Consider the following 14,081-nt stretch of genomic DNA (forward strand, 5'->3'; position numbering starts at 1 on the left):
CCTTAGCAGACGACCGGACCTGCGGCCTTTTCTGCTTCCTCTACCTCCTTTGCCTGCGCCGCTTCCCAGACATGACAACAAACCACGGAGAATTCAGCGATCTCGCCATCTCGTTCTGGATGTTGTACCTGGACTGAGATTCCCTTGAAATGGCAGTCTTGTATTGGTAACCGATAAGTTCCTGACGGCAGGAGCGGTGTTCCGCCTAATCAAAAATACCAAAAGTAGACAAACACATACGCAATAGTTTAAAAAAACACACTCCTCAACGAGCCGCTAAGTCCTTGCGTACCGCCATACTCTACACTATCGCACTAGATGAGGGACCAGACTAAGCATGGGTGCAGTGTGAGCTGGGCGGCAGCCTGAGGCGGTAGCCTTCGCGTTCCGATCCCTGGCTAGCTACCCCTTGGGACATGGAATATCACCTTTCTGTTAGGAAAGGAGCCTGAGCTGGTGTGTGAGGCATTTCTTTGTGTTGAATTTAATTTATAGTGTTTTCAGTTGCATGTTAATGTTTTAATGTTATTCCAGCTACCTACTTGTATGATTTATATATTATAGCCTGTACTTATCTTTATTTGATATTTCAGACTGCATCTGTGTCTTACTTTCTGCCCATGTACAGTGGTACCTCGGTACTCGACCGCCTCTATACTCGACCAAATCGGTGCTCGACCAAAAAATTCAAGTAGATAATGCATCGGACCTCAAACAGATTTTCGGTGCTCGACTAGCCGAGCCTAGCCGAGCCGAGCCGAGCCGACCCGAACGCGCTCCTCGGCCCTTCTCGGCCAGCGGGTAAGCGCCAGTTCAACTCAGACCGCCAGCGGAGTAAGACGTTTGTTCGAGTATTTCTTCCCGGATTTAAACTTTTTCGTGTTGCTCTAGCCCTTAATAATGGGTCCAAAGAAAGACAGTGATAAGGGGAAGGCAAAGAGGAAAACAATGAGGACCACTATTGAACCGAAGAAGGAAATTATAGCAAAATATGAACGTGGTGTACCTCGCGTCGCAGTTAGCTAGCGTCATCATGGAAGGAGTAACTCCCTCCCGTCCTCTCCACATCCATTCCTGTATGCCATCAACCACTCTCCAAAACGTAAGTAAATTATACAAAATGGTTTATAATGCTTTATTTATCTTTATCTTTATCATGTACTGCTTGTGCACATTTACTTGTGCACACATACTTTCCATTATTTCTTATGGGAAAATTGCTTTCGGTGTTCGAACAAATCGGTGCTCGACCACCACCTCAGAACGGATTATGGTCGAGTACCGAGGTACCACTGTATATTATATATCCTTCGTCATCAGTTAAACATCAGTTTCTTGCATGCCAGAAAGACAAGGTAACTATAAATGCATTTGCCACAGGCCCTCCTCGGACATGGAACTACTTGCAGTACGCATATTTACTTAAATCTTAAACAATTAAACCTTATGCACTGTACACTCAATGAAAAGTTCCCCCTTTCCTTTTTTTGCACAGCTAAAATTACAGTATATTAGCAACGGCCCGGACACTGAATTAAAATCAAATCAGAACATTACAATGGAGAGTTTACACTTGTAAACTCATTTTATTAAGAAAAAAATCTAAGTAAGAGATTTCCAACGATCTGATGAACGTCTGCCCCTCACTGTGCTCCTGGCTCGACAATGTTTGTGTGTGCGTGTGCCTACTACCTCGACAACAACTGTTTGCCCTGTGTGCGTTTCATGACTGACACGGCACGCCCCTGTGGGTGTTGTGGCGAGCTAGCCAGGAGGAATATGGATGTGCTTGATGTCAATGCTTAATGTGTATATGTTACTGCTTGAAGTACATTTAGACATCAAGATATAGTTCATTGGAATTAATTTCTTTATTTCCACAATGGATGTGTTTATGAAAGAGGGCATCAAAATACCTAATGCTGTTTTGGTGGAAAGCATAACAGAGACTGTAGTGGATGAAATATTAGATTTTTTGAAAACTTATGGCTCTATTGGCCGACATGTTGTTATCGCAGACCCAGCGTCTGAGTTTGATGGTGCGCTTGTAGTTGAGTTCACTAGTGGTACTGCTATTGAAGGGTTGCGCCCAAAGCTGCCCCACACGTTTGTCAGTGATAGCGACACTGCAACTGAACCAACCACCTTTGACATTTCAGAACTTTCCGCTGTCTATACAGAACATTTTACAAAAGCCACCACACAGGCATACTTGTCGAAATTGCAGGAAATGTCTAAACTTACTGGGGTGGACTTTGCTGAAATCCTGAGAACTACGATGACTCAGATTGGACAGTCTCATAGTGTCCCAGAGAAGACAGAGCCAGTCAGACCAGTGTCCGCGGCACGCCAACATGGGCCCACTTCCAACCCACCGCCACCAGCTGCCATGAGTCATTTTCGAAGCCCCTCCATGTCAGGCACTGCTGCAAAGCCTGATCCTGTTTCTCCTCGACCGAAACCGAGGGTGAGGCAATCAATCTCAAACCCTGATATCAATCTGCCCGAGGTCCAGCGGTATGTGGTGGAACATGTAATGAGAAACGATGAAGGAGCAATGACCCACCAGAGACTCAGAGCATTCTCAGGACGGCTGCCCCGACCTGCACATGAGGCTGACTATGAGACCTGGAGGTCAGGAGTTGACATGATGTTGAGGGATCCAGCTGTGTCCGATCTCCAGCGTTCGCGGAGGATAGTCGACAGTCTTCTTCCTCCAGCTGCTGATGTGGTGAAGCATCTAAGACCAGATACACTGCCTACTGTTTACTTAAACACTCTTGACTCTGCATATGGAACTGTTCAGGACGGAGACGAACTGTTTGCCAAATTCATGGACACGTTTCAAGATGGCGGTGAAAAACCATCTGCATATTTACAACGGCTCCAAGTTGCCCTAAATTCTGCTGTGAAGAGGGGGGGTGTGATGGAGTCTGATGTAAACCGGCACCTATTGAACCAGTTTTGCCGTGGGTGCTGGGACAACACTCTGATAGCAGAGCTCCAACTTAAGCAAAAGAAGCACCGTCCACCCACATTTGCAGAACTTCTGCTTCTCTTACGCACGGAGGAGGATCGGGAAGCTGCTAAAGCTATGCGGATGAAACAACACCTTGCATCCACCCGCCAGAAAGCCTCCGCCCATGTTCAGTCCGCTCATTCACTCACTGACCCTAGAGGCGCTGTTGCTGCTTTAACTAACATCACGCAGCAACTGGCACACCAGCTAGCTGGAATCCAGCGACAACTGGCCATGTTAATGCCAAGTCAAGCGAAGTCTGTCTCCAAGCCAAGCGTCAGGGGACAAGCCATGAGTCCACAGTCTCGCCAAGCTCCATCCTCACACCCCAAGCCCGGGTACTGTTTCCGATGCGGTGAAGATGGCCACATCCGGCCACAATGCAAAAATGAGCCAAATCCATCTCTGGTTGCCCGGAAAAAGAAGCGGTTCTCAAGAACCTCCCAAAGTAATTCTTCCAAGCATTTAAACTAAGTCCGGTTCCTGTTGCGGGACAAACGGGGGCCAAAGGGGACCAAAACTGTCCCAAGAAGGGAAGTAAGACCGTTAATTGTGCTGGAATGTTAAAGTCCAAGAAGTACGTGCAAACTCGACTACCAAAGGGGCTGGTGGGATCAAAATGTTCTGCCTCAATCACAATCGCGAGACAAAACCACCATTGTCTCCTTGACACGGGTTCACAGGTTACGACGGTTCCTGTCTCTTTTTACAATGAGACCCTCAGCGAGCAGCCTGTGAAGCCCCTGCATAATCTCCTGCAAGTGGAGGGAGCAGCCGGCCAGTCTGTACCTTACTTAGGCTATGTGGAGTTAATGGTCACATTCCCCAAAGAGTTTTTGGGGAAGGAATATAACATTCCAACTCTTGCCTTGGTTGTGCCAGATGCCCACCCTGGATCAGCTTCTCCCGTTTTAATTGGGATGAACACCCTCAAGCCTCTTTACGAGCAACACAACACCAGTGACGTTGGAAGTTTCCAACCCTCCGCCCAAGGCTACTGTGCAGTTCTGAAGCTCCTGAGGTTAAACCACCACCAGGGCCAATTGGGCAGTGCTGGACCTGTGAGGTTGCTCAGCCAGACTCCAGTTCTAATTCCTGCGGGTTGCACGATTGTCCTGGAGGGCTCTGCCAAGATAGACCACCCATCTGTAGTCCAGTGGGCCGTCATAGAACACCCTTTATCTCCGCTTCCCGGCGGGTTGTGTGTGCAGAGCTGCCTGATCTCACTTCCATCCCACGCTCCTTACAAAGTTCCTGTTATCATCAGAAACGAGTCCGGACATGATGCTCTTGTCCCTCCCATGTCCACTATCGCAGACATCGCTGCCTCTCCAACAATATTAGCCCAGCAAATTGTGAACCAATCCACTCAAAAGACGCAGGAAAACACTCTAGAGTTTCAGTTTGGGGATTCTCCAATTCCAGCTGTGTGGAAGGACCGTATTACATCCAAGCTCAACCAGATGCCGGAAGTGTTTTCCCACCATGACTTTGATTTTGGTTGTAAGAAGCACACCATTAAGCTCCACGATGAAACACCATTCAAGCAGCGAGCAAGGCCAATACATCCCAGAGACATCGAAGCTGTTCGCAGCCATTTGCGGGACCTGCTCGATGCTGGTATCATTACGGAATCTGAGTCACCCTTTGCTTCTCCAATCGTGGTGGTCCGGAAACGTAATGGTGATGTGAGGCTCTGCATCGACTATCGTAAGTTGAATTTGCAGACGATCAAAGATGCCTATGCTCTGCCGAATCTTGAGGAGTCATTCTCTGCTTTAACCGGTTCCAAATGGTTTACAGTTCTCGATTTGAAATCTGGATATTACCAGATCCAGATGGACGAAGCTGACAAAGCTAAAACAGCTTTTGTGACGCCACTGGGTTTCTGGGAATGGAATCGGATGCCTCAAGGAATAACCAATGCACCCAGTACATTTCAGCGACTCATGGAAAAGTGTATGGGAGATCTGAACCTCAAGGAAGTTTTGGTGTTCTTGGATGACATAATCGTCTTCTCGGATACTTTGGAGGAACATGAGAGAAAACTGATGATGGTGTTGAATCGCCTGAAAGATTTTGGTCTTAAACTATCCCCTGAAAAATGTAAATTCTTCCAGACCAGTGTGAAGTACCTTGGCCACGTTGTGTCGGAAAGAGGTGTCGAAACCGATCCCGAAAAAATATCCTGTTTAAAATCCTGGCCAGTTCCCCGAAACCTTAAGGAACTCCGCTCATTCCTTGGTTTCGCAGGATATTACCGACGGTTTATTCGGGATTTTGCTACCCTCGTGAAACCACTCAACACGCTCACACGTGGCTATGCACCCGTTCACCGGTCAGCTAAGGGAAAGAGTTCCACGGTGAAGTATCTTGATCCAAAGCAATCTTTTGGTGACAGATGGACAAATGAATGTCAAAATGCATTTGAAAAGGTAATTGAGAAGCTGACTTCCGCTCCCGTGCTTGGGTTTGCCAACCCCAAGGTCCCGTACGTCTTACACACAGATGCCAGTACAACCGGCTTGGGAGCGGTTCTCTATCAAGAACAAGATGGTCATCTACGTGTCATTGCTTACGCAAGTCGCGGACTTTCACAAAGTGAGTCGCGATACCCCGCTCACAAACTGGAGTTCCTCGCATTAAAATGGAGTGTCACGGAGAAATTCCATGATTATTTATACGGCACAAATTTCACCGTAGTCACTGGCAATAACCCACTCACATATGTACTCACCTCTGCAAAACTGGATGCCACAAGTCACAGATGGTTGGCTGCATTATCCACCTACACATTCAAGTTGCAATACCGTACAGGCAGACAAAACACCGACGCAGATGCACTGTCCAGACGAGCCCATGTGGATGTTCCTGATGACCACCAGTCCAGGGCGGAGTGGGATCTCTATTTGGCAGAACACCTGACCAAAGCTGGCGAAGCCGCAGAACTATCATCAGACACTGTGGATGCCATTTGTCAGAGCAGTCTCGTCCGTGCACATCAGCAATCTGCTTTCCTTCCACCGATCACCTTAGTGGAATCTCTGTCTGTCTCCGCAGAGGTCCTGCCCCCTGGTTTTGCTGAGGAAGAATTGCACGGCTTACCTGTGATCCCCTCTTTGACCCACGTTGATTTGAGGGAGGAGCAAAGTTCAGATACTGCAATTCGAGTAGTGGTCCATCACCTGCAGACAGGTGAAAAAGTTCCCCCTGCTCTTCGAGAAGAGCTACCCGAGCTTGCACTTCTATTGCGGGAGTGGAATCGGCTGGAACTGGATGACGGTGTCTTGTTCAGGAGAAGGCGGGAAGGGGAAGTGACCATTCTGCAGCTTGTCTTACCGCCGCCCCTGCGCTCCACTGTTATCAAAAGTCTCCACTGCAACATGGGACATATGGGTGTGGAGCGAACCTTGGATTTGGTTCGTCAAAGGTTTTTCTGGCCCAAGATGTCCTCTGATGTGGAGCTCTTTGTTAAAACCTGTGGCCGGTGCGTACGACGCAAGACTCCGCCAGATAGAGCTGCTCCCTTGGTTAACATTCGCAGCTCACGACCTCTGGAACTGGTATGCATGGACTTTCTATCACTAGAACCAGATAGTAGCAACACCAAAGACATTCTTGTGATAACTGACCATTTCACCAAGTTTGCTGTCGCGATTCCAACTGCAAACCAGAAAGCCAAAACGGTCGCAAAGAGTTTATGGAATGACTTCATGGTGTACTATGGTGTCCCTGAGCGTCTCCATTCTGACCAAGGCCGGGATTTTGAGTCACATTTGATTAAAGAGCTCTGTGAGGTAGCAGGAATCAAGAAAACCCGAACCACTCCATACCACCCTAGGGGAAACCCAGTCGAGCGCTTCAATCGTACATTGCTTGGCATGCTGGGTACGCTTGAAAACAAGCAAAAGTCCAAGTGGAAAGAATATGTAAAACCCCTGGTTCATGCGTATAATTGTACCCGCAACGAGGTGACTGGGTACACGCCCTACGAGCTGATGTTTGGAAGATCTCCACGTCTCCCAGTCGACTTGGCTTTTGGGTTGCCGGTGCGTGAACCCCCGTCTCTTTCACACTCACAGTATGTTAGCAGTCTTAAAGCCCGTCTCAAGGAGAGTTACAGTCTTGCTTCGCGGAACGCTTACAAGTCAGCCCAAAGAAACAAATGCCGTTTCGACCAGCGTGTAAAACCTGCAAGCTTGGAAGTTGGCGATAGAGTCCTTGTCCGTAATGTGCGAAGCCGTGGGAAGCATAAGCTTGGGGACAAGTGGGAGCACGAGGTTTATGTGGTCATCCAATGCGCTAGTGATCTCCCGGTCTACGTTGTGAAGCCGGAGGGCCTGGATGGACCTTCCCGCACACTCCATCGTGACCTTCTGTTGCCATGTGGGTTCTTGCCCGCTTCGGCCGCCGAAGACCCTCCTGAGCCCGCTTCGACTCACAGACCACACACTCGCAGCCAAAGTCGCCAGACGGAGGCTGCCCCTCCTGTCCAGGAAGAGGAAGCCGAAGACGACACTGCCGGGGCCGTCTCTGGTTTTTCTCCTCCACTGCCTGTAACATTTCGTGTGGAGGGAGCCTTTGACCCAGAGCCGGATGTTGCTGATCCAATTCAGTTATCCCATGAAGTGCCTTCAACTGCGATGCCACCTGAAAATCGCTTACCTAAGGGTGAATCGGCTAATCAGTCGACATGGAATGACGAGTCAGGACCTCCTGTGCAAGCGGACCCCGGAGACGGCTCGCCTGGGCCTGATTCTGTAGTCCTGCCTGTGAAGGGGGAGATACTCACCGGTGTGCCTGATGGCGGTCAGCCTGAGGCTGGTGTCCTTCCCGAAGCTGGTACCCCAGAGCCTGTTCAACCTGAGTCATCTGGGGGTGTTGTTGAGTCTAGACGTCCGGTTAGACAGCGTCAACCGCCTAGCCGTCTTCAATATTCAGTGTTGGGAAATCCTCTTGTGGGGGTTGTCCGAAATCTTTACCAAAGCCTATCGAATGCTTGTGTTGAGGCCCTCGGCCATGCTGATGTGGGTCCCGCTCCTGATTTGGACTATAGTTCCCATGCACCGGGGACGTGCAGGGTCTAAAGGGGGGTGGGTGTAACCCAGCTACTTTCTTCGTGTCGACCTATCGCGAGATCGATCGCGAGACGTCGTGTGCACGTCTTTTTAAACATGGCCGCGCCTGGCATTCCCTCGTGAGTTGGGTGCGGGACAGACCGTAGCATACACAGGTACGAACGTAGCCGATTTGAATCCGCGATAATCGGCTTCGACCACGACAGTAACTGTTGTGCTGCCACCATTGCAGACCATTGCAGATGTTCCGCCCTTCTCATGGGAAATTGTGCACGCCATGATTTGTGTAAACGAGGGACTGGTGAGTCAGCATGCTGCTTGTCACTATCATGCTAACGCTAATATGCTAAGGCTATCGTGTCAATGCTTGAATGCATAAAAGAGTACTCTTGTGCAGTGACAATCTGCTATTGAAAACCCTAGGATTTTTTTAATGTTCATGACAATCATGATCATGGTGATATGATTTATCAAGTGATATTGTAAAATGTTGTTTTACTTGGTGAATGATGTGTAATGGTAGATTACCATATGTATCGCTGGTCCTGTTTCATACAGGCCAGGTTCCCGTTGATGGCGAGCTAAACCCACGAGCGAACTGACCAGTGCGTTCACCTGCCGTGTGACTCACTGACTGAGTGAGCCAACCAACCAACCCTGTGCACATTGTATATATTGTATATATTTTGTTGTCTTCACTGGTCATAATAACAACACCTTGCTGACTATATGCATTCTGTTCATCATTGAGCACCTCACTTTCCTCCTAGCCGAGCCAAGATCTTCTGCACTAGCCTAAGTTATAATACCAAACCAACATCATAATTCACATTACAGCATAACAAGTGCTACAGTGTGAAAGCAGGAATTGGGGCAGGAGTAGATTACAACTCCACAAGGACGTGCCGTGACGGTCATGAAACGCACCCCGGCACACGTTGTTGTCAACAGATCGTTGGAAATCCCATATTTCTTATATAATAAAATGGTATTTCAAGTGTAAACTGTCTCTTGTTTTCATGTTTGATCATGTACAGATCTGACTTTAATTCTACGTTTGGGCTGCAGCTAATGACCGCAACTACACGAGACTTCAAAGGAAAGGGGTAACTCATCACTTGCTGTACAGTGTATAAGGATTAATCATTTAAGATTTAAGTATATGTAGATATAAAAAAAAAAAATGTGAAAAGTGGGGATGCTACTCATTTTTATTTCTATGTTTTACTTATCGCGGTCGGATGCCGGTCCCCATTCGAAAAACAAGGTATCAGTGTGTGTTGAGTAAAAACTGAATAGCTGGAGGTCAAACCATGCCACTACCACAATACTACAACTCCCAGAATCCTCCAGCAAAGGCTACATCTCCCAGAATCCTCCAGAAAAAACTACATCTCCCAGACTCCTCCAGCAAAATGGCTGCTAAATAGAGCACCTGAGCTGGAAAGGTGGCTCAATTTCCAGTCAAAGAAAGGACAGAGCAAACAGCAACAAGAAACACGCAAGCTTCACAAAGGAGTTTTTACCCTGAAGACTCCAATGGTTGGTGTTCTTGGAGTCGACTAACCCATGGACTGTAGTAGTAACCGTACTACACACAGCTTTTAAAATGCCAAGTCCTCTTATTTATTAATTTTGAATGTGAATGACAGTGATTCTTTTATTTAACTTGAAATGTTTTATGTTGCTTGATTTAGAGAAGTTAGTACTTGCACTGCTTTCTTTTGTTGAACTTGAACTATTCAATTTGTTTGATGTGGGCAATTCATATGCATGACAGTGATTCTTTGATTTAACTTAATTCATTATTCAATGTTGGATGTATTGATCAGTTTGAAATGCTTGAAGTTGAATTTAATAGATTTTGATAATCAATTCATTTAATTTAAAATGTTTAATTTATTGGTTTCATTTTGGAAACTGTTTGAAATGTATTAGCAAAATGACATTGTTAGCCTCTGCTTTTTGTGCTTCGAAGGTTATCAACCTTGATCTCATGATCTCCATGACGCCAACATATTCTTAAATTGAGAAATAAAAATTGGTCAATGTGGACTCAAGAGTTGTCCCTGTGTGTCCCTTTGGAGAGATAATAGAGTGGAACTTAACAGTGTATAACTTAAATATACAAACACCAGGCAATATGTAGAACTTACAAAGATGCGATTCATTATGGTTCGCTATAATTTTGATATTCTGGCCAAACTGTTGGTGCGTCCATCCTTGCTCACTCGCAGGAGCATTAAGATGACATTTATTTTGTGTTAAGCATTTTTCAAGCGCTTTAGTTTTTAATTTTTCAGTTATATCTCACTCCGAAAATGTGTGCTTTTAATCTGTCATGCTGGGTGATGGCCAGCTATTCAGTTTTTACTCAACACACAGTGATGCCTGAACGCGATGGCGGCGAAAAAGCGGACAGTTTTGTATTTGTATTTGTATACAATGTTTCCCATTGTATTAGGTCTTGACAAGGTTTCGATAAAAAATGTTAACTTACTCCCACAGTCTTCACCAAAGTGAAATTGAGGCAAGCACATTAGCTCAGTTCGCTATGCGAAACTGTGTTCCAATTGTCAAAATTGTCTCATTTATATTGTCATCCAAGTGATCCCAAAATCATGAAAAATATATTTTCAGTCATAGTGTTCCTATTCACTTAATACTCCACCCTGACTCCATGCAATTGGGGTTCATGTAGCTTCATTAAAACAATCAACTAGAGTATTTTGTTGTGATTTTATTAATTGGATATTTTAAGCGTATACAGTAAATACATCATTTAGACATAGTCTTCCATCCTTTGTAATTGGTTTATTTGAATCTTAATATTTATTTGAATCATAATATTTGCAATATTGCCAGGTTCTTGTCTTTTAGTAATCATGCAATTATATTTTCTTCTCGTCAGGTCATAGATGAGATCTATCGTGTGCTTCGATATGTGAACTCGACCAGAGCTCCACAGCGAGCTCATGAGGTTCTGCAAGAATTAAGGGACATCTCCTCCATGGCAATGGAGTATTTTGATGAGAAGATTGTTCCCATTCTGAAGAAAAAGCTGCCTGGAGCTGACTTGTCTGGACGACTCATTGGCTCCCCTCCTGGTAGTCTTGTTCTCTATGATTTAAAATATTTATGTGTTTCTTCTCTCTAAATTTCAGATGCCTTATGAAAACATACCAAAGACTGAACTTTAATTGGAAAAAAAATAAACAGATGGACATACAGATGGCCACACTTTTTCAGAATGCAAGCTAGTTATAAAATAACCCATCCATCCATCCATTAGCTACCGCTTTGACCAGGGTCGGGTCGCTGGGGCAGCATGCGTGGGAGGCGTCTTGGAGGCATCCTAACCAGATGCCCGACCCACTTCAATTGGCTCCTCTCAATGCAGAGGAGTAGCGGCTCGACACCAAATCCCTCCTGGATGACCGAGCTTCTCACCCTATCTCTAAGGAAGAGTCCGGAATTTTGAATTTAGCCTATATTAGTTTAACATTGTTATTCACTGACCACCTGGCATTGTTTTAACAAAGACCTTTTCAGTAAACCATGCATTAGAAATATTTGTGCAGCTAGGATGAGCTGACCCTGACAGGTTAGCGAGTTCACTTTCACTCTTTATAGTTTTGGCTCCCTTTGGGTTATAGTTTTGCCTCCCTTTGGGTTGTACATTTTCTACACTTCACTGACTGGTACTTACCAAACATGTTAAACAGAGAACTGTTTCTTTAATGTCTTTAGGTCTGGTTATCATCGTGTAGGCATTCACTCCCAATGAGTGAATAAGAATCTTCACTTTTACGTGTCCCGTCACAGTCTCATAGAGCACACCTAACTGTTCTCTTAAGATTCATGTCTTTTAAGCATCAAATAATGGAAACCTAAATACAAGACAGTTCGATCTCCAGATTTTTTTATCTATTCCGTCTAAATCCTAAAAATTCCACAACAGATGCAATGCTGAGGTTCCCAAACCAGACCCCCTCAACGCTTTGTTTGCGCCTAGAAATTCTGTCCATAAAAGTAACAAACAGAATTGTTGACAAAGGCAGCCCTGCCTTGGCGCGGAGTCCAACCCTCACTAGAAACGGATTTGACTTACTGCCAGATATGCGAACTAAACTCTGACATCGGTCACAGAGGGACTGAACAGCCCGTATCAGGGTGTCCGATATCCCATACCACCGAAACACCCCCCACAGAGCTCCTCGAGGGACACAATCGAATGCCTTCTCCAAGCACATGTAGACTGGTTGGGTGAACACCCATGCACCCTCGAGGATCCTGCCATAGAGCTGCTCCGCTGTTCTACGACCAGGACGAAAACCACACTGCTCCTCCTGAATCTGAGATCCAACCTCCTGATGGACCTTCCTCTCCAGCACCCAGGAATAGACCTTACAGGGGAGGCTGAGGAGTGTGATCCCTCTGTAGTTGGAACACACCCTACGGTCCCCCTTCTTAAAAAGGGAGATCACCACCCTAGTCTGCCAATCCAGGGGCACTTTACCCAATGTCCACGCGATGTTGTAGAGGCGAGTCAACCAAGACAGCCCCACAACATCTAAAGCCTTTAGAAACTCCGAGTGGATCTCATCCACTCCTGGGGCCTTTCCGCCAAGGGTTTTTTTGACCATTTCGTTGACTTCAACCCTGGAGATAGAGGAGCCCACCTCAGAGCTTCCAGACTCTGCTTCCTCAAAAGAAGACTTGTCGGAGGGATTGAGGAGGAGGTCTTCGAAGTATTCTGCCCACCGGCTCACAATGTCTCGAGTTGAGGTCAGCAGCGCCCCATCTCCACTGTACACAGTGGTAATGGTGCACTACTGCTTCCCCCTCCTGAGACGCCGGATGGTGGACCAGAATTTCCTCTAATCTGTCCAGAAGTCGCTTTCCATGGCCTCACCAAACTCCTCCCACACCCGAGTTTTTGCCTTGGCGACTGCTGAAGCTTCAGTCCACTTGGCCAGCCAGTACCTATCAGCTGCTTCCATAGTCCCACAGGCCAAAAGGCTCGATAGGACTTGGTCCGGAGATTGCCACCATGACAAGCACTGACCACCTTTTGGCCACAACTCCGGTCAACGATGTAGGCAAAAAATATGGTCCATTTGGACTCAATGTGCCCTGCCTCCCCCAGGACGTGGGAGAAATTCTGCCTGTGGCAGCGTCTGTCAGGTCTGACCGGCATCGGCATTCTCCTCCACCATCGGAGCCAACACACCACCGGGTGGTGATCAGTTCGCAGCTCCACCCCTCTCTTCACACGAGTGTCCAAAACATGCAGTCACAAATCTGATGGTACGATCACAAAGTTGACCGTCCAACTGTGGCTTAGGGTCTCCTGGTGCACACACTTCGTGCACATATGGACACCCGCATGTTTCAACATGGTGTTTGATATTGAGAATCCGTAATGAGCACATAAGTCAAAAAACAAAGCACCACTCTGGTTCAGATCAGGGGGGGTTAACATTCCTCCCAATGACGCCCCTCCAGGTCTCACGGTCACTGTCCATGTGAGCATTGAAGTCCCCTAGAAGGACAAGGGAATCACCGGAGGGAGTGCTCTCCAGCACGCCCTCCAAGGACTCCAAAAAGGGTGGGTACTCTGAACTGCTGTTTGGTGCACAAGCACAAATCACAGTCAGGAAAGGCGGAGGGAGGGTACCATCTCGTCCACTGGGGTAAACCCCAATGTACAGGTGCTGAGCCAGGTGGTAATCAGTATGCCCACACCTGCACTGCGCCTCTCACTGCGGGCAACTCCAGAGTGGAAGGGAGTCCAACCCCTCTCAAGAGGACTCTCAAGCTGTCTGTGGAGGTGAGTCCGACTATATCTAGCAGAACTTTTCGGCCTCACACGCAAGATCAGGCTTCTTCCTTGTCAGAGAGGTGACATTCCATATCCCAAGAGCTAGCTTCTGCAGCCGGGGTATGGAGAGCCAAGGTCCCCGTCTTTGGCTGCTGACCAG

The 14,081-nt window shown here is 47.0% G+C and overlaps 1 protein-coding gene across 3 annotated transcripts in view; it reads left to right on the forward strand.

Annotated features, from left to right (window-relative positions):
* fbxo28 (F-box protein 28) overlaps positions 1–14,081 on the forward strand; it is a 51,434-nt gene that overhangs the window by 34,448 nt on the left and 2,905 nt on the right. For all 3 annotated transcript variants that reach the window (XM_088420915.1, XM_088420917.1, XM_088420916.1), the window contains one exon: positions 11,009–11,204. In XM_088420915.1, the coding sequence (XP_088277041.1) occupies positions 11,009–11,204 (196 nt within the window). The remainder of the gene's footprint in view (positions 1–11,008; positions 11,205–14,081) is intronic.

Source organism: Hippichthys cyanospilos, chromosome 8 (assembly GCF_059441005.1).
Source record: "Hippichthys cyanospilos isolate Australia breed blue-spotted pipefish chromosome 8, RoL_Hcya_1.0, whole genome shotgun sequence".
NCBI classification, from domain to species: domain Eukaryota; kingdom Metazoa; phylum Chordata; class Actinopteri; order Syngnathiformes; family Syngnathidae; genus Hippichthys; species Hippichthys cyanospilos.